Raw genomic sequence first — 25,148 nt, forward strand, 5'->3', positions numbered from 1 at the left:
ACCCTAAATTATATGTATGTATAGAGCCCTTTCTAATTATACAAGTGTCTAGGGGCGCCTGGGTGGCGCAGTCGGTTAAGCGTCCGACTTCAGCCAGGTCACGATCTCGCGGAGCGTGAGTTCGAGCCCTGCGTCAGGCTCTGGGCTGATGGCTCAGAGCCTGGAGCCTGTTTCCGATTCTGTGTCTCCCTCTCTCTCTGCCCCTCCCCCGTTCATGCTCTGTCTCTCTCTGTCCCAAAAATAAATAAACGTTGAAGAAAAAAAAAAAAAAAAAAAAACAAGTGTCTATACTTAATGGTCTTCAAAAAAAACCTAATCCTGAACAAATATACATCTTTACTTGACTCCTGTATGGCTAAAACTCTACTCTCCTGCGAGTTGTATAATAAAACTGGGAAAAGTTTATGGTTTACAATCTTAAAAATCTTTCTTCAAATCTTGGCTTTAGTATTTCCTTGACTCATTGACTTAGTTTCCTTTTATTGACCACAAACTTGATGCCAGAAGCTGCAAGTACCTATGATACCACAATGATTAAACCAGTCCCTGTCCCCTGCCCTCATATGCTTAAAATATAGCAGCAAAGATTAGAGAAACAGAATTTGCAAGGGATAAAACATAGAGGTAGAGTCAGGTACTAAATAGCTTTCCAAGTCATAAAAAGATTTTGACTTTGTCATAACTATGATGAGGAGACACTGAAGAGTTTTTATCAGAAAAGTGATTTGATAAAATTTCAGGTTCTGAAAAATCACTCTGGCTAGTGGGTAAAAGTTGGATTTGATAGGAAGATGACTGGATATAGAGACCAATTAGGAAGCTGCAACATTAAACCAGAGGCGAGATAATACAGGTCTGAGAAGATAATCACAACTTGTACTATGGTGGGGAGCATAGGGATGAAGAAAAATGAATTGATTCAAGGAACATCTAGAAATTAGAACAAAATGTGGGGATTGTTTGGACATGTGTACTAAAGAGACCCAAGAGTCAAGGGTGACCCCGAAGTATAAGACCTTGGGGAACTAGATGAGTAGCAGTGTCATGATTAGGACAGAAATACAGGAAAACAAAGTGGAGGTGATGTAGGGTGTGGATCAAAATGGCAGGTTCTGTTGTAGACATGTTGGATTTAATCTGCTGATGAGATACCCATGTAGATGTGTCCAGTCAGCTGATAGGGATACAGGTTTGAAGTTAGTTTAGAAGAAAGGTCTGGTCTTAAAGATTCAAACATTGTCAAAATACAGACTATAACTGCAGCCATAGGAGTGAATCCATTCACTCACGTTCAAGTACAGGAAAGAAAGAAAGCTAAACTGCCTAGAAGCCACCATTATTTTCCTTCTTTTGGTTGTGTCAGAGGCTTACGATTTCGCTTTGGACAGAAACTTCGATATAAAATATGACGCGATTTCTCTAATTTCCCAATGTCTTTTATTTCAACAGATAAAATCACAACATAAAAAGATTAATTACATCACAAGTATTAACTGGATCATTAAATGATTCTAATAATTTACTACTACAACTGGTAATACAGTGGCATACGCATTCCTTACAGGGTAAGAATTCTCCAAGAGGGAAAACAAAACAAAACATTGTAACCACAATTATCTATTAGCATCTTAAGCAAACTAATTGCTTTTTAAAGGACAAAAAGTTTTTTTCTTGAACAGTTATGTAGAGTCCCACAAAAAAAAAAATGAATTTGTCTGTTACATGGTACATTACATATATATATTATTTTTTGTTTGCTTCCTAATTAGTCTTCCACTGTTTTCATTCTCTTTCAGTATTCCAGAGGTACAGCCCACTTCAAGATCTTTACTTCTACATCAGAAATAATTCAACAAGAGCACAGTATGACTTTTAAATATATCCGTAAAGTTGAACTCTCTCCGTTCATGAAGCTCATGTTTGTACCTAAACGTAATATTCATGCTGAAGTTTTTCAAATTTTAAGAAATCTATTCCCAAATTCAGTCATACTGACAAAAATATGATTGCAATGAAACTTCTTTAACAGAACCCAAAGAAGTACAACTATTTTCACATCTCAGTGTGTTTTCATAAACATACTAGGGTTTTAAGCATCTTTGGGTACTATTGAAATAAAAATAGTATTCACAAAATCATTCAATGAAGAGTACTATAGCATCTACACTTCACTATTTATTTATAGGTAAAATTTTATTATGTATATATTCATAAGTTATCCAAAAATACATAGCTAATTATTTTGAGAAGAGGATAATTTATGTTGAAATTGGTCCAAATAGAACATTTGCAAAGTGGAATGCATGCAGTGTTTTTAATATTTCTTACCAGATGGGTTCCATTTTGATGAAATTATATTGTTTTATTAATCATGAACCATGGAAAATGAATTCCACGTCCATGGAAGATGAATTTCAAAAAATAACACTACAGTGTTCTGTAAACACAATAGAGCTATGTATCTGTGCAAAAACTGTTTACCAATAATCACAAAATGTGGCAAAATGCCACAAAAATTATTTTTTAATCTGAATCAATTTTAGTGAAGACAAATTCAACTCCAACATAGGAATAATACATGTTCAGAAAGTTATAACAGCAATGGTTAAAAGTATCGAGCTGTATGTTCATTTGTTGTCACATAAATAGTATTTACAAAGCAGCAACAACTTGAAATGAGAAGCTAAATGATGGGTTACATTTCTAAAACTGAGAATTTCAGCCTTCAATTTTGAGTTGGAGAAACTTTTCACTAAATGTGTATTTGGTTTTAAGAACACCTGGTGAACTCAGTGTTAAAGATTTCCCTCATCACTCGCCAAAATACTAATTATATAGCAAATTTCAGTTTATCACCTGGAAGTCATTCAAATAGCTGGTAACGTTCCCTGAAGGATTGGTCCATAGGAGGAATAATTTAAAAAAAAAAAAAAAAAAAAAAAAAAAAAAAAAAACAATACAGAAGAGCCTGCAGCTCCCTAGGGAAATTGGTGTTGGGTAGTCCTTTCATCAGATGAGGGGGCAGTGAGCAGCACATCACCCCCAGTCCATGCCCTAATATGATTTGAAAGGCAATTTATTTAGCCAACCACTTCTAGCAATGCTGATGTCATGTTGATTCCTTTGTTCAGGTTTCCTTCACTCTGAGAAATAGTCAAAAGCATTCCTCTGCTTTTACTCATCATTTGACCTACCATCCAAGCAACTATAAGCAAACTGTTCACTGCCCTATCTTTGAATAGGAGTATTTTCACGGAGGCTCTGCCAACCAGGTTTCTTTCCACAGATCACACTGCAATTGCTTCCACTCGGATCCTCTTCTCCTGCCTTAAAATGGGAAATCAGGATGCACCCGGGAGCCCTTCTCAACCGATTTATAGCTCTGGTCGGAATTCATCTACATATGTTCACACCAGAGCTTACTTACACATTGGTAGCCTCTGTGAAAGAGTCATTGGGACCATTGTTCTTTTTTACCTCCAGGTTCTTTTTAGTCTTGAACGTCACAGACACCTCAGAGTGAATGGCATCCAACCTCTGCTCACAGCGGAAGGCTGCTAGGAAAGCCTTTCTATAGTTGCTGTTCATCCAGCCATAGAGAAAGGGGTTGGCAAAGGTGGAGCACATGGCGATAATGTGGAACACGGTGAAGATGAGTTTGTACTCCTTCAGGTCTAGGACTTGGTTGTCAATGTCAACAGCAAGTTGGAAGGCATGGAGAGGCAACCAGCTGACTGCAAACACCACTACCACACACACCAGCATTTTGGTCGTTTTTTGCCTTCGCTGATGGTAGTGATCATTAGCAGCTCCAGGGCTGACATGGTTCTTAAGTTTACTCCAGATACGAGTGTAGGAAAAAGATATGATGCCCAGAGGCAAAACGTAGAGGATCAACAAGGAAGAAAGACTGTAGATGGTGCCATAGATGTTCTTCTCCTCACCAGGCCACTTCTCAGTGCAGACCACAATCTCAAAGTCGGGAATAATCTCAATCAGCGAGTACTCGCGGAAGATGGCCAGGGGGCTTGCAAGCAAGGCACTGATGCCCCAGGCCAGGCCAATAATCAAGAAGCTGATTCTCTTGGAGATCTTGCTTTCCAGGTGGTAGACAATGCAACGATGCCGGTCCAGGGCAATTACCGTCAAGGTGATCGTGGACACTTGCACTGCCAGGCCCTGGGCATAGGGTACCAGGTGGCACAGGACAGGACCCATTTTCCACTCCCCCATTAAGGTGTAGGTAAGAGTGAATGGCAAGCACAGGGTGTTCACCAGAAGATCTGCCACAGCCAGATTGGCAATGAAAAAGTTGGTTACCGTGCGCATGCTCTTGAATTTGATCACCACATGAATCACCAGAGAGTTTCCAATTACCCCGAGCAAGATGATAGAGCAATAAGCTAATATGAGGATAATCTGCACCTCAATCAGCATGGTGCTGTCTAGAAGCTCTGGCTCAGGGTCAGGGGCCAGCTCACCTCTAGGAGTGGTTTGCCGTGGATGGTACTTCTCCACCTTCATTTCTTCCATTGTCTGATTCTCATCAGCCTCTGCACCTACTGGGCCCATTTTCAGCCCCTAGCACAAGAATATACAATTAGAAGAAGAAGAAGAAGAAGAAGAAGAAGAAGAAGAAGAAGAAGAAGAAGAAAGAGGAGGAAGAGGAGGGGGAGGAGGAGGGGGAAGGGGAGGAGGGGGAGGAGGAGGGGGAAGGGGAGGAGGGGGAGGAGGAGGAAGAGGGGAAGGAGAAGAAATAACATGGCGCAAGGAAAACACAAGGGTGACGCAAAGGAATATCACAAATGGACTGGTTTCATTTTGGTTAGGGCTCAAAATACATGTCCCCTGATTCCTGTAACTGCGCATAGTGTAGCATTTTAATAAAGCAAGACCATTATAATAGTTTATTCACAAATATGGATGAATTAAACCAGGTCCCTGAAATGTATATTACAACAGTAAAATGTAATACTTATAGTGTAGACATAAATCCAGTGTGAATGCTACCAAATTGAGTCAATCTATTTTGAGTGGGATAAATGTTACAAACTTTACCGATTAATTTTATAACTTCTATAAACTCTTCAAATTTATTTTAAGGTAGACAAAGAAAATTACCCTCAATATCTTAACTGCTTCAAATTTATAATTATAGCAACAAATTTCACAGAAAAGAGAAAAATATTAAAGCCCTTTGAGTGGGGCCTGGACTTTGGAAGTATAGCATAGAACACATAAATATAAACTGAGCATATTCCATTTTATAGCCATTTTTTCTAGTGTTTGGGTTAGTGTTAAAACTAGGTAGCCTGTGTAAAACGGTTGCTTTTTTTGAAGATCTGAAATAAACTTCCTACTGACACACAGCAGAATCCCACACGGGATCTACATGAAAAAAAAAATATGTCCAAATCTGAAGCATCTCTCTCTCTAACCTCTAAATATAAAAGTTTTGACGCTTTTCTTCTCCAATCGCACGCCCTCAAGACTTTCCTTTCTGCATGCCCTACTTCAGTCGATGTTATCCCCATTGATTACACCATGGGGAAGGTTAAAAAGCAGGTAACCATTCTAGACTTTGTCAACTCATTTAGTCTCCACATTTAAGAGAACCCTCAGACTGACTTTTTTTTAAGTTTATTTATTTTGAGAGAGAAAGAGAGTGCAAGCAGGGGAGGGGCAGAAAGAGATGGGTGGGGAGAGAGAGAATCCCAAACAAATTACTGAAATCATGTATGCATGGTATCCGCAGATTGTGCAAAACAGAACCTATTCAAGAATGTAAGGGAGGGAAAATTAAATGCAGAGTACCTAGTGACCAGGGCTATCCACCGGAAATAGAATCACTATGGACTAGTCCTGTGGGAACGAGATCCAGAGAGAGGCTACTGAGGCACTGCCCAGAAGAGAGAGGGAAGGAGAAGAATACAGGGGATTCTCCATTCCTCTGCCCTCTAATTACCTGCCAATGCCTCCTATGACCAAACTCAGCCAAGTGCCCGGTGACTTGGGAGCCTGAAAATCTAGTCTGCAGGAGTCAGCCCTCTAGAGGAAGGGTAAGGAATGGAGCTGAGGGCCCAACTAGGCGTTGTCTGTGGGCTGAATAAATATGACTCACCTACCAATGTAGGTAGATGCTATTATGATTAATAAAAACCAAATTTATTTAAAAGAGGTTCAGAATTAATGACAGCAGCCTTTTGTCATTGTGAATACATTCAAAAATTACTAAGATGTTGAGCTCTGGATGTTTTTACAAACTTGAAAAAAGAATTTCATATTAGAAAACAACATATGATATTGTTTTAGGCAATCTGGAGACATGGGGGAAATGATATGATCACATTCGAATTTCAGAAAGACCATTTTAATGTCAGAGTAGGCTCTTTCTAGTAAAAGGCAAGAGCCTTAGAGTGGAGGCACTACCCTGTTGTTATTCCTCCCCTCTCCCCGCACAAATCCTGGTTGCTGGCATAGGTTTTAAAATGCTTGCTAAATGCCTGTTATAATAAGTGTAAGCATCATGAGGGTGAAGCCATGCCTGGCATTTTGCACATGCTCAATTATTATTGCTAAGTGAATGAATGAATGAATGAGAAGAGGAAGTGAGATAAGTCACAAGACTATTAGAGTAATTGTGGTAAGAAATCAAGGACAAAGCCAATGTGGTAGGAATGATGAGGACCCATGAGAAAGGTGTATAAAATCAGTCTAAGGGGCACCTGGGTGGCTCAGTCAGTTAAGCATCAGACTTGGTTTCAGCTCAGGTCATGATATCACAGTTCGTGAGTTCGAGCCCCACACTGGGCTCTGTGCCATCCTAGTGATTCTATTTCCAGGGGTTGGCCCTGGTCCATGGGCTTTGGTCACACCACCTACTCCCTGTGTCTCTCTGGCTGGAGGTACTAATGACTCTGTGTTCTTGCTAATCCTTGAGTGGCTTCAATGTCCTCTGTTTGGCTTCCATCACTTGTGTAATCAATTCTCCGCATTTAATTTTCCCTCCCTCCACATTCCTGAATAGGTTCTGTTCTGCATGATCTGCTGTTACCAGGCATACATGATTTCATTAATTTGCTCTCCCACTAATGGTTCTGCACCAGCCTACAGAATATAATCCCAATTCCATTATATGACATTCAAAGCTCTTCTTGAACCCATTCCTGCCTACCTACCCTCTGGCTTCATCTCTCCTGACACGCCAATAGGTATCTTATGCTTCTGTCATACTAAACTACTTTGGATTCCTTCAATACATCAGCTTTTCTCATGCCTCTCTGCTTTCCCGTTCTGACCTGGGAAGCCTCTTGGTTACCCAACAATCTGTGCTGACTTCTAATACTACAAGAAGCACAAGTCCCAATGCAATCATTCCCCCACCACAGCAATCTCTTTAAGGACAGAAACTGGATCTTTTCCATCCATTGTGTAATCCTTAGCACGCTAACATGTTAACAGCACCCAGTAATTTGGCAAAACAAATAAGAAGCTACAGGAAAGCATAATTCCTTGTTCTGATATGACATCCTTGAGCTTATTTTCTTGTTCTTAGGTAACCACCCCTGCAAGAAAATTGTTCCAAGATCCCTCTTAAATCAATCCCTGATTAGAGCATTAAAAACTGCCAGTCAGTATAGACCATAAGGAAACTTTCTATCTGAGGGGCCTACCATACACACACACACACACACACACACACACACACACACACACAACCTTTCAAGGAGCCTTACTGCAGAGAGAGAGAGAATTCCATATACTCATATTTTGCTTTACTGATATTTCCTAGTTCTGTCTGCATAAATTTCAAATAGCATGTTCCAAGGAGCCTTGACTCTCTTTTGTATTTGCCTCCATTCTTTAGAAATTAGGGGGAAAAGTGCAACTAATTATCTAAATCTCGGAGTGTATATTTAATAGGCTACACCTTCTCCTTAAACTAAAAGAGACTTTACAGAGTACAATTAATCAATGCTGACAAGTCATTAACAGGATTAACAAGACTCCATGAGGTCTGAGTTTGAGGTTTGCCACAAGCTAAATTGAGAGTAAGCCTGAGATAGAAGGATATGAGTTTGTTTATTAACTTGTTTTCCTTTTCCTGTTCAGTTCCATTTTCTTCATTTCAAAGCCCCTTTATTTAAAACTTCTCTGCAGGAATGGTTATTGATCTACAGGCAATTAGCGTATGGATACTAATCACAGTTCTCAAGCACACTGCTGGCCCTCAGCCAGGGCAGAGGATTGCCCAGAGAATGCATCATTTCATGTTTAGGCTTCTGGAAAAGTGGAAGAGGAAAAGAGATACATAGAGGGAGCTGACTGATTTAAACTCAAAAGCACAAACATTAAAAGATAAGTAGGTGAGGGAAAAACCCTTTCTTTGAAACAAGACAATATGAAGCATTCACATCAGTCGGGTCTTTTAAGAACTGTGAATGGTGCAGTTTTCTTGAACAAGTGAATCTTTAGAGATTCTGTTACAGAAATATTTTCCTGTTTGTAGAATAGGAAAATGACTTCAAGTTTCTTTTTTTTTCTTCCAGCGATAAAGAACTTCAAATCACCTGAGTGACAAACCAGTTTATACTTTCACTGCATGTTTAAATTTGTGGGGCTTTTTTTTTTTTTTTTTCAACAGTACCTTTATTGCCACAGATTGGCTTTAGTAAAACTTAACATCTGGTCAATCACAACACCTTCCAGGCATTTGTCCCAGGGAAAAATCCCAGAAATCATGCTACATACTCTATACTGGTTAGTCCTGGGGGAGGGGAGTGGACTCCAAGAATGCTGCATATAAGACAAGGCTGTTTGGTTCACAAGCAGAAAGTTGAAAATATTCACTGAAGAGTCTGGTAATAAATCACTTTCCCTATGTTTGAACTTCTGGCCTTTCCTTGCAAATAGCATGGTCTATTTCATGTGATTGCGTGTAAATGACATGCCCCTATTGCAAAACGTCTTAAAGCTTTTACTTTTGCCTCCTCCCTGTGCACCATATGCTCCTACCCAGTGGGTGAGCCCTTCTGGTGCAAAACCAGTGAGTGCTTAAATAAATGTATTCATTCTTGAACAGCTTTGGAGAATTCAAGATGACCTCTTACTTTAGACAGGTGCTTGATTTTTTTTTTTTTTTTTTTTTTTTAAGAGAAACAGTAACAACTTGCTGCTCTGGAAAGATGATAACCTCTCTCTAAGAAGGGTCAAGGAAATAGTGAAGAACCTTCAGCAGAAAGGGAAAATTCTAGCGAAAGTAGAAAATGGGGATGGCTATCACCCCAACCCCCACCTTCAGCCTAAATGAGAGAAAAAAAAGTCCCCACACTCATGAGGACCTCCCTCATACCCTCTTCTCAGGACCAGAGCTCTTCTTTGGGGATATTCTCGTTCGCCAGTGTGAATCAGAGTTAGGACTTACACTTACTTACCCGGTCTTGGCGTTTCTGCTGAGACGTGGAAGCAAGACGTGTACGGCCCGTCCGTGCAACGATTATCTAGCCCTCGGAGCTGAAGAGGGCACTGGAAGGTCCCCAGACGCAAGCCCAGTTCTGTCCGTTCCGATGGTGCAGGACCGCCAGCGGCGCGCGGAAGCGCGGCGGGGCGCGGCGTCCGCCGGGCAGTCGAGCAGCTGCGAGCTGGCGCTGCTCCGCTCTACCGCCGACCTCCGGGGCCAAGCGTGCTGGGGCACCGCGCTGCGCGGCACAGAGCAGTCGGCTGCGTTGGTGAGGATGCGAGGCTGGTGGGGGGCGGGGGCACGGGGGTGCGGGGAGAGGCAGCCCTTCCCTGGGAGAAACAACAACAACAGGTACAGAAGGGCGGGGGGCGAGGGTCCCGCCGCGCAGAAAGCTGGACGGGAAGTTTCCGTGGCAAGGGAGGGGGACAGCGTCCACGGTGTCGCCGCTGTCTCCAGGTTTCGAAGCCCGCGCAGCGGGACCCTACTCAGCGCGGCGCCCCCTCGCGGATCCCAACTATCGCCTGCAACTGCTAGTTTCACCCCAGTCTCCGGCGACCCCCAGTTGTGATATTCTGGCCGTTTGCACCACTCCAACCTCCTTTCCCTTCCACGAACCCCTTCCTTTGCTCTCCGCTTCTCCGTTCCGCGAGAGATGGCCCTGCAAAAAGCTCCTAGATTAGGGGTTCACCAAATCAGCCAGGGAAAGTCGAGGGCGAAGGCGAAGGCGGAGCGGGGGGACTCAGGTTCGGGCGAGGGTGCTGAGGTCACGGCGCAGCGAGCAACAGGAGACCTCTAGCTGGAGAGAGGCGGACGTGGAGGCAGAGGGCCGTGCCTTGGAAGGGCTGAGAAAACCCCACAACTTCCAGCCAGGAGTTGCTTCTTGTTTTGCTTGTTTGTTTTTGTTTGTTTGTTTGCTCATAGGAGCAGAGTGGGGACCTGGACCCTCGCAGAACCACAGAGGAGCGTCGCACAACTGCGCCAAGGACAAACCCAGGGCACTCACACCAGGGGCTGGAGCCGTCGCCGCGCTCCCACGGGAAGGTAAAACGGGTTCAGATGCCTGTTGCCCACCACTGACAATTCCCCTAACGGGTGTCTGCTGACAGTTTACAAGTTGGGTATTGCGAGTTCAGATTCAAAATCCGGCGGCAGCGTGTGTGATGTGCACTCTTCCTGCAAAAGGTGAAATAGAAAGAGAAAACAATGGGTGACAAACAATCTTTCTCCAGTTAGTTGACTTCCTGATCCTTCCCTCTTTGATCGTGACCCAAGCCACTAATGCCAGGATGAGTGAGTGCCTGTGGAATACTCTAATCTTTTTGTGGCGAAGCCTTGAGCCATCAAGCTGAGTTAGTGGATCAGAGCAAAACAGGGTTGTGGCATCAGTCCACGACGCTGAGGGGTCTGTTTCCTCGGGATTCTCCCAGAAACTCTAGTTAGAACCATTCCTTATAGAAATTTGCAACCAGCCTCTCTGTCCCTTGTTCAGTTTTAGAGGGGGAAGCAGATCCTGCCAAGTTAGGAAAACAAAGGCCTGAAATTGGAAACCAAAGTCTTTCCTAACTAGCCCGTGTTGAGGTTTTGCACACATTGCTTTCCCTCTTTCATCAGTGTCTTTATTTCTGAAGTGAGGATGGCCATACTCAGTTCACTTGGAATTTCTCTTAAGTAGGAAAAAAAAAACAGTTTAAACAACTCAAAATAATATTCTTTCCAAAAATATTAGTTATGGCTTCCCCTAAAGAAGATTGGATTTTCAGTCTTTTCTGGGCTTGCCCACACCTTCATAATATTGCATGTATAAGTATCTTTATACAGCTTAATCTGAAATTGATTATCTGGTTAATGTAAAATTATGCCTACAGGAGCATAGACGTTATTTATAAAACAAAGCAGCTTGGGCTTCTCAGTTACCATGAAAGAAAAGTAAACTGAACTGGAAATATACAAGATGTTCCATATAATTCTACTTAAAATATTTTTGTAAATATTTCTTAACTTGGGGAAATATTCCTTGTCACGCCTGTGTTTTGTGCAACAGGTTCCATGCTTCCTAATATATTTGCACCTGTGAATAGTGAACTCTGTACCCAGGAGTTGTAATTTTAGAAGAGTAGGAGTGGCTTGGAACAACAACCACAAAAACATATAGAAAGCATAGAAGAGCAATCAGATTAATTGCTTCGGAGGGTTTGACTGACTTCGATGACATTGATTCTACAAACATTTTTGCCTCCCATACAACTGCCTTTTAAAAGCAGCCTAGCAGTCTTATACAAATATTTATCTTACTCCCTTACAGACATGCGTGTCTTAGGAAACACCCATAGTTCCACAGACATCTCGTCAGCAACTTTGAGAAGACTAAATGACCTCTCTCTCTCCCAATAAAGTACAGAATTGGATGAAAAAATGGATTTATTGAAATTAAAGTTGCTTTATTGTGTGTCATATTATCAAGGATAGCTTTGGCAATGAACTCATGACATTTTTGTGCATTCAGGTCTGACTGATACCTTTTGATGTGCATACACTGTGTGCTATCATAACAATGAACCACTCTGATGAATGCCAATAAAACCTATCAAGACACTGGTAGAAGTTTGTGGAAGGAGTGGTGAAATATGGATTGATCCATAGGGAGACAGGACAGGATTATTGCTGCCTGATTTCTCTTGTGTCAAATCACGGAATTTCTCAGGCAAGTTCCACAGCTAAGAAGAATATACGTTGGTTGTTCCTCAGATAAGGAACAGACTCAAACTCAGATGCCTACCTGGCCTGGGCCAGTGACATAAATGCCCAGCTAAGTTGTGGGAGACGGTGGGGAGTGGTGGGCACTGCCACACCCGTGAGAGCACAAAAGTACAAGCCTTTTCTGAAGGAGGAGGCTGCTGATTCCACTGAGCTGCCCTGCAAAAATCTAAATTCAGTATTGTCAGATCTGACATTTTAAGAGAACAAAAATGCATATTCTTATAAATCTTTCCAATTTTAAATGAAGGAAACTAATTTTTAAAAAGTCAAACCCCTTGGATGCCTGGATGGCTCAGTAGATTGAACGCCCAACTCTTTTTTTTTTTTTTTAATTTTTTTTTTTTTCAACATTTATTTTTGGGACAGAGAGAGACAGAGCATGGACGGGGGAGGGGCAGAGAGAGAGGGAGACACAGAATCGGAAACAGGCTCCAGGCTCTGAGCCATCAGCCCAGAGCCTGACGCGGGGCTCGAACTCACGGACCGCGAGATCGTGACCTGGCTGAAGTCGGACGCTTAACCGACTGCGCCACCCAGGCGCCCCAGAACGCCCAACTCTTGATTTTGGCTCAGGTCATTGATCCCAGGGTTGTGGGATCGAGCCCCCCCCCTCTCTCTCTCTCTCCCTCTCCCTCTGCCTCTCTCCTCTGCTCATGTTCTTTCTCTCTAAAATCAAAATATTGAAAGAAAAGCTTTTTTAAAAATAAAAGTCAAACCCCCAGGTGGGCCAAAATAAATAGACACCGATAGATAGAGCAAAACCTGCAGCCTGGCCTGTGGGCCTCCAATATCTGATATTAGTATGTGAGGTTTGATAAACCTCCTAAAATACCTAAAGCATAACTCTATTATCATTTCCCCTACCTCACAGACCATTCCTCAGTGCACATGAATATAAAAGGAATACAACCAAAGATTAATTGCCAAGTAAGTGTTTTTCTTTTCCACTTCTGGTTGAATAGATATTCCCAATGAGACTCTGAAGTAAAGGACCTGGTCAATAACTGAACAATCAGTATTTATATAGTTACAATGAAGACATTTCAGACAAACTCTTTGTCAAAAAAGACAAAGTTAGATAACATCAGTAGAGAAAACCACTTGTGATGCACTTACTTTAGATAAAGTACATGATGATATGGATTTCCTTCCATCTAAATTAATATTGAAAGCAAGGAAGCTTCCCCCAAATTGTAAATAATTTCATTGTTTACACTATAAAAAGAGAAAACAGAAAAAAAAGCAAAGAAACGAATACACATGATCTAAAACATCACTGTCCAATAGAACTTTCTGCAGTGATGGTAATGTTCTACCTCTGCATTGCCCAGTAAGGTAGCCACCCAATCACACGTGGCTATTGGGCACTTGAAATGTGGCTAGTACAACTTAGAGAGTGAATTTTACATCTAAAAATTTTTCAAAAACACCAAGAAGAATAAGTATGTTTTGGTTCCTAATGGAAAGTCCTCCTGGGGTCATTTCTGCCAGAAAGCTAGTTTGTTTGTTTGTTTTCTCACCTTAATGTCAAGTTTCCCTGAAAGACTATTAAGTAACTCTCAACTCATACCAAACCAACCTAAATCACAGAACAAAACAGTGTGGTGCAGCTGGAATGTGGAAGCTGATTCCAGAAGAAGAAAGAAAGAAGCTCCATAAGTCAGGACAGCAGCCTAGGAAAGGAAGAAGATTATAGCACCAAAACAGAGTAGCAAGCCCAAGCAAGGAATTCTCTAAACCCCAGTAATGGAAGAAAAGCTCAATGAAGCTAATAAAATAATGTACTTAACACAGACTAAACAAACAGAGCCTAGTGACAAGTCCCTAGTAAGGAAATAATAATCACATTAACTTAACAGTTAGTTACAGTGTTTAGTATATTTGAAAATGATTCTGTCTTGCTTTATATAAACGTTCAATAGGGGCACCTAGGTGGCTCGGTCGATTAAGCGTTCGACTTCAGCTCAGGTCATGATCTCTTAGTTTGTGAGTTGGAGCCCTGCATTGGGCTCTGTGCTGACAGCTCAGAGCCTGGAGCCTGCTTCAGATTCTCTCTCCTCTCTGTCTGCCCCTCCCCTGCTCACACTGTGTGTGTGTGTCTCTCTCTCAAAAATAAATAAACCTTAAAAAAAAAAATAAATGCTCATAAATTTATTTATTTATTTATCCTCAGGTTTATTAGGTCCTTACAGAAATTCTTTGTAAAGTTTCAACAATACTCCCTTGTAGTAAAAATTATGGAACCTACATATCCTAATGGCCATTTGGTTATACTAATGATGTTCAATTGGTTGTAAATAGATTTCTGATTGGATGTGTGTCCACCTTTCCTTTCAGGGAGGAAAAAAGCACAGTGGGAGTGAAGTTAATAACTGATCAGAGATGATGGAAGTTGCATCAACTTGACATAGAAAAAAGAGACCAGTTTATATGAATGGAGCTGGAAGTGTGTTAACTTTTTAAATAAGTCCTTAAATAAACTAAGTTTTTAAAAACTGGTCAGTCTAATCACACTTGTGATGAAAAGGCTGTACTTCCTTCTACATCCTTACAAACTTGGTTCATTTGTAACAAGTGGACCAGTAAACACGTGAATGGATAAGAAGTGGTCAACAAATAGTTTCACAAAGCTGATGGGCTAGATTTTCTTAAAAATTTTGTGGGCAGCAGTATGTTATGAAGACAGGTGTCTCATTCAAGAAAAGCAACTAGTCATTCAAAGTGAAATGTATGCTAAATCCTAAGTTGAGCATAAATATCATTTGCTCTGATTTGTATTTCTATGGATTTGGAGTTATTTTTGTTTTGAATTTTTAATTGCAGATTCAACGTGATTAAACAGGATTGTAAGCACTATATGCAGCATTTTGCTGAGATTTTTATCTTTCAGTGATCATCCAAAGTATACTGAGACTGGTAAGGAACCAAATCTAAAAGAATATTTAAATGCAAATGATTCACAGTTCAAATTTTAACATAGAACAAAGGAAGGGAGATTTTTATGTGGAATTCAGAATTTAATCAATGCAAATTTTCATTTGATTATCTGAAACATGCACAGAAGGCCCGTGGCTAAAGAGGAAACATGCACCCTCTTAGAAATTTCAATTTTATTTAATAAGTGTTTATCCTTGTAGCATATAGAGACATAATTTGATATATATTTTTTGAGTCATACCCTCAAAACAAATTTAATTTTTAATTTTTTCTCAAAAAACTGCAAGCAAAATTAAAGCTCTCGCTTATACGAAATTATTGTTGGTATCTCTTGACAGATGAGAAACCAAAGATTTCTATATAATTTTTACATATCATTTTGGAGATGGTAAAACGGCTATTCAAAGTAAAATTTTTAAAACATTAATTGTATAATGCAAGTAAGACTTAGCTTAGGACTCACTACTCTTTATTATAAAAATGAAGTATATACAATCCATATAAATGTTTTATTACTCACAACTCCTACCGATAAATCTTTATTGAGTGTCTAATTTGTTACAGACACTATACTAGACAATGTCCATAACACCATGAATTGCACACAGACCTGCCACTGATTGTCTCTAGTCCATTAAAGGTGTACAGACTTTTAAATAAAAAAGTTCCATAGGAGTGCCTGGGTGGTTCAGTTGGTTAAGTGTCTGGCTTCGGCTCAGGTCATGACCCCATGGTTTGTGGGTTTGAGCCCCGCATCGGGCCCTGTGCTAACATCTCTGTGTCTCCCTCTCTCTCTGCCCCTCCCCCATCATGCTCTGTCTCTCTCTCTCTCAAAAATAAACAGTAAAAAATTTAAAAAAAGAAAAAGAAGTACCATAAACAGAGTAAGATTCTCTAGTAGACTCTGACATTATAGATTTGGGGCCACATGGAAGGAATGGTCAGTTTTTGTTTGTTTTTTATAAGTGTTATATGTTGGGAGAATTAAGGAAATGCTTTGTTGGGGAGGTGACTCAACTCAGTGTAAACCTGGATAGAAACGATTCTTGGCTTTACCCAACACTGGGATGCCATTTTCTTCTCCACTGCATTAACTTGGATGTGTGCTACTGGGACAATGCGGAACTTTCTGAGGAAGAACAATCACTTATACATGTCATAGTGAAGTTTTCAAAGTTAAAAAAATTATTCTCAAACAAAATATATAGTGAGCACATATCAAATATTTAATTGATTAATAAGAGCACCAGCACAATGGTAAAGCTGGATTAAAGTAGGATCGCAAAGGTAGATGCCTATATCTAGCCAGTGTAAGACAAAGTCTTGCATAGAATTAAGATCTTAGATATAAAACAGGTTGATTGGGGTGCCTGGGTGGCCCAGTTGGTTTAAGAGCCCGACTCTTGATTTCAGCTCAGGTCATGATCTCACGGTTTGTGGGTTCGAGCCCCACATCGGACCCTACATTGAGCCCGTCCCCTCTCTCTCTGCCCCTCCCCTGCTCACACTTTCTCTCGCAAAAATAAATATTTAAAAAAAAAAACAAGTTGATAGCCTGCTGTACAATAAAGCAATAAGTTACAAACTTATATTTTCCACCAGACAGAAATCATTTGCATCTCTACTGGACAATAATCAAACTTAATTTTCTAAAAATTTGTATCAAACTTAATTTTCTGTAAGTTTGCAGCAAACTTATAGAGCCTGGGCTCTAATCAATAGTAAATAATAAGTCAAATTAAGTAAGTTACCATCACCTGACAAGTCAACTGATCTTCAGGCTCATAAGGCAATGCTCCAATCTGACATTGAAAAAGCATACAATCGTTTCACTCTGCTTTTTCCTTGCCTGAGCACCCCAAAACCTAGTGACATAAAACAGTTATTTTATTCTGCTCCATTGTGGGTCAGAAATTTGGGAAATGCTTAGTTAGGTAATTCATCTCCGACCGACATGGCCTCAGCTGGAGACGTAGGATTCTCTTCTAAGATGGTACCTTCACTCACATGCCTGGATCTGGGCTGGCTTTGCCATAGTAGCTGGAGGATGCCTCATATGTATCTCTCTTCACACTTGGCAATCTCAGAGTTGCCAGACTTAATGCATAGCTTTTGGCTTCCCCTAGAGAGGACTTTCTAAAAGAGAGTATTCTACGAGACCCAGGCAGAAACTGCAAGGCTTCTTATGATCAAATCTCCCAAGTCTTAGAACATCTTTTTGGTTACATTCTTTTGCTGAAGCAAGTCTCTTGGGTCAGCTTATAAAATGGGAAAAGAGGCATATACTCCACCTCTGCATGAGAGAAAGGCATGTGTGTACCAGGAGGAAAGGAATTGATAATGACCTGAGAGAAATGTCATCACACATCCCTTTGCCTTATACTCTTTTGGATGTATTTGTGTGTATGTGCTTGCACACATGTGCACGTGTGTGCATGCATATGTGTGCAATACGTCCATTAAAGAGGGGCTTTTCTGGGAAAAGAACAGCAGCCTCAGAAATTCCACAATGATTTTTTCTGTTTTGGCTTGCAATTCATAAATTATCCGAGATCTTAGACTGCAAAATCTGAGATCATCTCTGCCAATGGAAGCCCTAAGGCAAGAATATATGATGGAAATAGAAGAGGTACTTCCAACATCTGCACTTAAGTGAACACAGTGATTGTGATAGGTACAAATAAATAACTTTAGGTAGGTTTCCCCCATAATGATTTACTTAATGCAAATAGTACTCAAACTTGTTCTCAGAAACCCCAGGTAATATGACAGCATATTATGACATATTATGTCATATTATGTCATATGTCATATTATGGTAATATGACAGCCAATCCCAACATTTAACTACCACATTCTCAACACTGCTTTCATTGACCAATATAGCCCAGGAGGGACTGGAGACCTCTATTCTCTACATGGCCTTATTGCTCAGTAATGCACACAAGTTGGTCTTGGAGAACTATATTCAAGAGTGAACACATACTACATTCTTTCAATTTATGCGCAATTTCTTCTTGCAAAAGGCTATTAAACTTTTAGAACATACAAGCTTATAAAGTTATTTGTACCTAACTACCTGATAAATGGCACTGTTAGCTGTGTTTTGGCCTAGAAGTCATCATGAAACTTCTGCCCTCGGGCCTTGTCTATCTGGGAGTAACATTTTGTTCATGTAGGAGGAGTTCATTTAATTTAGTTAATCATGTTAGTTTCATAATACTTGAAACATTTGATTTGAAAGCTATTTTTCAGTGAAAGATACTATTGGGAAACCATTCGTTCACTTACAGAAAAAGGATTTAATAAAAGCTTGTGTGCAGGTGTAGGAATGCAGCGCCTATGTTTTACAGAGCTCTTGGAATTGTTCTGCTTCATCCCACCCTAGCATGGACAACAGAGAGCTCCTCCTAGACAGGAAAGTAGGAAGGAAGGCAGGAAGAGACATAGGCACATAAAAGAAAGTAGAGAGGGTACACTTCATAACAGAAATCATAAGTAGCACATATGTATGTAATTAAATGTAAGAACATTTAATTTAGGTCTATTCTCTTAGGTATATGATACATGATTGTTGACTATAGGTACAATGTTGTACAGTAGAGTTATATAGCTTATTCATCCTGGTTGACTAAAACTTTGTCTGGTGAGTACTAAATCATGCATAGTACTTAAACTCCAAGTTGTGACTAGGTTTATTCAGTAATATGATATCTATACAATATAATAATAACACAAGTATTATAGTTCTACTAAAATCATTACCAGGAAAACCATATGATAACGTGGAAAATATTAGTGCAAACAAATATTTATTTTTAAATGCAAAAAATACACTTGGGTGACTCAGTGGGTTAAGCGCCCGACTCTTAGTTTGGGCTCACGTTATGACCTGACACTTGGTGGGTTTGAGCCCCACATCAGGCTCTGCGCTGACAGTGTGTGACAGGGATTCTCTCTCTGCCCCTCACGTGCTCATGCATGCTGTCTCTCTCCTCTCTCTCATGAAATAAATAAAATTTAAAATATAAAAATAAAATAAATGCAAAAAATCTGTCTTTAAAGTATAACCACATATTTTTAATTATGACTATGAAAAATGACTGGAAGGAAAATATACTCCAAAGCTAACTATATTTATGCCATACAAACTATATGTGGTTTTTTTCTTTCGTCTTTCTTCTCGCATTTTCTTTCTTTTTTTTTTTTAAGAATTTTTTTTCTAATGTTTATTTTTGAGAGAGACAGAGACAGAATGTAAGTGGGTTAGGGGCAGAGAGAGAGAGAGGCACAGAATCCAAAGCAGGCTCCAGTCTCTGAGCTGTCAGCACAGAACCCGACATGGGGCTTGAATTCACGAGCTGTGAGATCATGACCTGAGCCGAACTCGGACACTCAACCGACTGAGCCACCCAGGCGCCCCTCTTCTCGCATTTTCTTAAGTTAACCTTACTATTTTGAATAATGAAAATATGTATCATATAAAGTTTATTTTAACAGAGGTGGTTCTGGCAAAGTGAAACATATAGAATCTGTTCTTCAGATATTCATGAAATCTCTCAAGATTAATAGATTTACTGTTCTGTACACAGAATGCTCTTCAAACACCACAGCCCATGGTAGCTCTTGTCAACAGGGAGCCCACATTAGAATCGCACATGGAACTTCATAAATACAAAGATGAGAGGGTCTGATCTAGTGGCGTGGTTACCTTTGTCTCTTCCCTAATTCAAACTACTACTCCAAACTCGAATCTAGAACCAATTACAATCACACACTAAAAGGCCATAGACACCTTTCTCTCAGACTCCTATTTATTTTCAGTCACTCCAGCCATTCCAAACTCCCCTGAATTCAATCTATAATCTCCCTCGATTTCATTTTCTTTGAGGCCACGATTGTGCAACTTCTGTTCAAGATAATTATGTTAGTGTATGTCCTTTCTCTTCACTGTCTTTCTTTCCCTCTTCCACAACCCCTTAAACGTTTAAAAGATAAAGGATGTGAATTTTCTCTTTGGTGTCTTTTTCCTTCTCTTTCCTTCCATCATAACCTACTCTCAGGAAAGCCTTAGAGGTAATTCGTGTTGGGTTGCCTGCCATCTTACCAGAAAGGTGCAGCAGAGAGAAAGGTGCTCTAATGGTGGAACGGTGAGCACCAGCCAGTCTGTACAAGGGATGTGCTTCTGCTTTTGTTTCTATTTGGAGATTTTAGCGGCAGAACCTCCTGACCTTCTGAAAATCACATGGTCATGTGTGGGTGATCATTCGGGATTTTGCGTTAACTCTTAGAAATAGTTACTAAGATGTTCAATGTTCAATTTAATCCTTTAACATTTAGACCACACTTGAGTGAAAATTCCATTTCCTGGGATTTAATCTATGTTTTCTTTATCACCACTGAGTTATTCCCTCAACACTAATAAGCAAGAGCAAATATTATAGAGTACTCTTCTAGCCTATCTGTCCTCTGGCATTTTTTAAAATGTTTTCTCTTATGTGGCAGTATAAAAAATGGCTCTAATAAGGGTTTCGACTGATTCATTCATCTTGCTCTTGGTTTGTGAGCACATCAAATCTGATAAAGAAATTGTTTTGTTTGGAGATGCCAATTACTTACTTAAGTTTACCTGTCACAGTGAAAGCATACAGAAAATGCAAATATGCCTTCTGTTGAGTGGATTATAAGGGTATAATACTAAGATTACGATTGGATGAGCATAGTGGAGACAATACAGATGTGGAATACAATTACATAAACCAGGGCTATGTTTGTCAAACCATGGTGCTAGGCTTCCCTTCATCAAAGTCATCTGAGGTCCCTCACAGCAATGCAGATTCCCAGACCTCACCCCAGACTCTGCAGCCAGTGAATCTCTTGGAGTGAGGGATACGATCAGCAATCAGCAGGCTTCCCAGATCATGGGAACGTATATCTAGCTTTGACCAGCGCTAATCTAGAGGAGCATCTTGTTAATATGCAAATAAGTAAGGGAACAAAGAAATGAATAAGTAATAATGGCAGAGAGAGAGATAGAATTGCAGTACCTGAATTATTTAGACTTTTCTGTTCTTCAGAGATTGCTGGGAAATGCTTCACTTCCCATGGCTCATATAGATTTAATGTGTCAATGCATCTTGTTTCCATAAAGAAAATTATTTGTAGATATAAATTATCCAGTGTAAATTCGTGGGAATATATCTCTTTGCTTAATTAATTCTCTAGCTAGAAGTCACAAACTAGAAGTTACTTCCTTAGGGAAATAGTACCTCACCAAGCCTCGCAGGTCAAATATTTCTGTCAGAGAGCAATTACCCACTTGTGTCTCTCTCCCGACACTTGGAATACCTTCAGTTTTACATTTTATGTGATTATTTCACTCCCTGATGAACACCTGTCTTCCCACCTTGAACCCTGAAGGAAACAGAAATCAAACAATACTCATTTTTAATGCTTTTTGTGTAAAAAACGAAAGAACTAAAATGGGGGGGAAATACCAATTTGCTTTATTTCCTCTAAGTAAGTGGCTTGGATATTGACCCACCTGTTTGTTCATTTGATCAATGTAGATGTAACCTTGTATCTTAAAGTTCTGAATGAACACTCAGATAAATTCCAGGTAAATTGCCATTGATATTTGGCAATCCTGACTTAGGTCATTCAATGAATTTCTGGGTTAATTATGCATGGAATGTTCATCTACATTTTCCAAATTCCTAAACCGTATGTACCCTTTTGTACAGATAGCACAAGTTACAAGTGTTTCATTTAAAAATTACATAGGAATATCTGCGAAGACAACGGGAATATATGACAAGCGTCTTCATTTGATTAACTATCTGTCCCCTCCTCACCAATAGGAGACAGAGGCAGGGTAAGGCCACAAATAATAGGAAAGTGGCAGAGAAATTGTTGCCTGTTGGTTCTTGAGTAGCCTCTCCTTTATTTAATCCACTTCATGATTACAAAATGTGTTTTCAATACCTTGCTTTTCTTAAAAGCTTAAAACTGAATAGCCATGTTCTTGACCCTTTCACTTAAAGGACCTACTACTTGAAAATGGGCATCTAAGCCACTTTCAAGTACTAGAATCATTCTATAATCTTCTAAGTATTTTCCTGGTTAGGGGCACCAGGAAGATGGCTTTTTCTATCGCTTGAAATTGGAATTTTTAAAATTTTTATTTGCATTCAAATGTGACCCATGCAATTCTTGTATTGTCATTGCCTCATTTTCAAAACTCATCTAAAATCAGTTTCTGTATGAGCTTGAGCTGCATCTTCTCCTCTGGGGATCTAAAAACCAAGGTATTAGTCCTGATGTGTATTCAGAGACTAACACAGAGGAAAAAGCCTTTGTTCAGATATACAATTTGAAAGGCAAAATTCAGATGAGCTCTGCTTTAGAGACAACTCAGTATAACTTAAGAGCAAGAAAGACTAAAGTATATAGATAATAACTTTGTGCTTTCAAAAGGATTCTTTGCTTAACAAAATATTTGCTGAAGAATTCCTTTTGGTAGTGAAAGTCAACCATATTATTTGATTTATAAAAACTTGAATTACCAGGAAAAATGCATATGTTAAGGATAAGGGCAACAGCAAGACGGTGGGTCTGGTAGTTTATAAGCAACTGGGGCTTAACACATATTTTTTATTCTTTCTGGATTTCACTGAGCAACGACTTTGTGGCATGAATTTTACTGTGTGCCTACGATTGAGATCTAATCTTTAACAATGCTGCTATAAACAGAGATTAATGAAATCAGGCCTTGGCCATACAAAAGCTGACAATCTGGTGCACAAGAGACAAATTATTAGTGTTAATTGTATTGCAAGGTGATAAGTCCTATAATAGATGTGTGATTCATAGAGGAGATGAAATTTTATTTGTATCCTGCAGATACAAATGAATAGTTTGCTATTTGATGGAAGCTGGGATAGAGGATGGAAATTCTAAGCAGTTGAAACAGCAGTCACAAACCTATGGAGATATGAAAGGATCTGACAGGAAGTTTGGTATGTTTTTATAGGAGTGACTAGGAAATTATAGGGGGAAACATGTAGTAGCCACATAATTGAAGGCTTTGTACTCTATGCTAGATAGTTGCATTTTATCGTGTTGGTAATCTGTGGTCACTGAGAGATTTAAAGCACACAAAAAGTGTTGTTATTTTCTGAGTTTTGATAAGAACATTCTGGTAGCTATGTGAAAGTTTTTTGGAAGGGTTGGGTATGTCTTAGAGCAGTGATTTACAATAGAGACAGATTCTAAGAAAAAAATTACATGGAGAATTTCAAAGTACTCTACAGATTTCTGGTTTTCATCCAAACTTAAAGAATCACATGGGACTAGGTCCTGTAGTTTTTAAAAGTGCCCTTATTGTTATACCTTGTTGCATAACAAATTAGTACAAGCTTCTCAGCTAAAACAACAGTTACTATCTCAGAGTTTCTGTGGATCAAGAACTGGAGAGTGGTTTAGCCAGGTTTTCCGCTTTCAAGTCACTCACAAAGCTACCATCAAGATGTTGGCCAAGGCTGAGGTCTCATGTGAGGCTCTCCTGGGGGAGGATCTGCTTCTAAACTCAGATGGCTGTTAGCAAGACTCAGTTCCTTGTGGGTTGTTGGACTGATTGCTCAGCTCCTTGCTAGTTGTTGCCTGGAAGCTTCTCTCTCTCTCCTTTTTATGGGCCTCTTTACATGGAGGCTTACTTCATCAAAGCCACCAAGGGAGGGAGAGAGTCTACTAGCAAGAGGGAAGTTACAATTTTATGTAACATAATCATTGAGGGGACCTTCCAACACCTTTGCCTTCTTCTACTGGTAAGAAATAATCCACATGGTGCCCATACTCAAGAGTAGGACATTTCACAGAGCTTGAATACCAGGATTCAGGGAAAATGAGAGACACCTTAGAGTCTGTCTTTGACACTCTCCACGTGATTCTGATACTCATTCAGGTTTGAAAACACTGACCTAGAGACTCAGGTAATACACACAAAAACATGGCAAGGATGAAACTTCGAGGGGAGATCTCAAAAGGTTGGAAAAGAAATATCTAGGGTTGCCTGGGTGACTCAGGCAGTTAGGTGTCAAACTCTTGATTTTGGCTCAGGTTCTGATCTCATCAGTTCATGGGTTCAAGCCCCACATTGGGCTCTGCATTGACAGTGTGGAGCCCCCTTGGGATTCTCTCTCTCTCCCTCTCTCTCTGCCCCTACCCCACTCTCTCAAAAAGAAAGAAAGAAAGACCAGAAAGAAAGACAGAAGAAAGAAAGAAAGAAAGAAAGAAAGAAAGAAAGAAAGAAAAGAAAGAAAGAAAGAAAATTAGAGTAGGTGATTATTTGTAGGGATGTAGGGGATAGCTTGATTATCAAGCTTTGAACTTGATAATTGAGGATATAGTGATGGCTTTAATCAAAATAAGAAGTAAAAAAAAAAAAAAAAAAGAAATCTGTCTTGAAAGAATGACAGTTGAGTTAGTTTTAGATCTGTTGGAGTTGATGTGCCCATCAGTTGATGCTATGAAAAAGTATTTACAACTGTGAAATATGGCCAGAAAAAAAAAAGTGAGTAGCATGTGTTTTCAATGATATACAGTGGCATTGTTTACCAGGCCCTCCAAAGGTTTAATTTATTACCTAGGAAAATGTTCTTTGTTCAACTCTCTATTTACAACTGATTAAAGTTCCCAGACTTAGTTAGGTTACACGTTAACTTATATATTTTTGACCGGTAGAGTTGCAAATGATTTCTTTCTGGTACAAGAGATAACCCAAAGGTTGTAGCTTATTTTGCTGTAGGACGTTAAGTGCTTTCTTTACCAAATTGGAAATCTTATGTTAATATTTCTTCATCAACTTGTCTATAAATAACTAGGTCCTCAAATGCTTTCTGAATCAACCCTATCATCTCACTGTTTCGGCCATTTTTAATAAGTTGAATAAAATATTTGACATGTTTATATTTGTGTGATTCATGTTTCTTATTTT

The 25,148-nt window shown here is 39.7% G+C and overlaps 2 protein-coding genes across 6 annotated transcripts in view; one reads left to right on the forward strand and one right to left on the reverse strand.

The window, feature by feature from the left end:
• Nucleotides 1-1,418: 1,418 nt before the first annotated feature.
• NPY2R (neuropeptide Y receptor Y2) lies at nucleotides 1,419-9,544 on the reverse strand. Its single transcript, XM_045464863.1, has 2 exons — nucleotides 9,435-9,544; nucleotides 1,419-4,581 (listed from the first exon to the last, which is right to left on the reverse strand). The coding sequence occupies exon 2, from the start codon at nucleotides 4,570-4,572 to the stop codon at nucleotides 3,424-3,426; it is 1,149 nt and encodes a 382-aa protein (XP_045320819.1). The 5' UTR covers nucleotides 4,573-4,581; nucleotides 9,435-9,544; the 3' UTR covers nucleotides 1,419-3,423.
• LOC123591097 overlaps nucleotides 8,894-25,148 on the forward strand; it is a 53,217-nt gene continuing 36,962 nt past the window's right edge. For 3 of the 5 annotated variants that reach the window (XM_045464897.1, XM_045464890.1, XM_045464904.1), the window contains exons 1-3: nucleotides 8,894-9,728; nucleotides 10,382-10,501; nucleotides 15,041-15,133. In XM_045464897.1, the coding sequence (XP_045320853.1) occupies nucleotides 9,267-9,728; nucleotides 10,382-10,501; nucleotides 15,041-15,055 (597 nt within the window). In that variant the 5' untranslated portion in view covers nucleotides 8,894-9,266 and the 3' untranslated portion in view covers nucleotides 15,056-15,133. Of the gene's footprint in view, nucleotides 9,729-10,381; nucleotides 10,502-11,762; nucleotides 12,059-13,088; nucleotides 13,145-15,040; nucleotides 15,134-15,492; nucleotides 15,556-25,148 lie in introns of those variants that run through there. The other 2 variants (XM_045464870.1, XM_045464879.1) reach the window with 2 other exon arrangements.

The sequence above is a fragment of the Leopardus geoffroyi genome, chromosome B1 (genome assembly GCF_018350155.1).
Source record: "Leopardus geoffroyi isolate Oge1 chromosome B1, O.geoffroyi_Oge1_pat1.0, whole genome shotgun sequence".
In the NCBI taxonomy this organism is placed as follows: Eukaryota; Metazoa; Chordata; class Mammalia; order Carnivora; family Felidae; genus Leopardus; species Leopardus geoffroyi.

Coding starts and splice junctions, on each gene's coding strand:
- NPY2R (XM_045464863.1), bottom strand. CDS start 4,572: ATGGGCCCAGTAGGTGCAGAGGCTGATGAGAATCAGACAATGGAAGAA.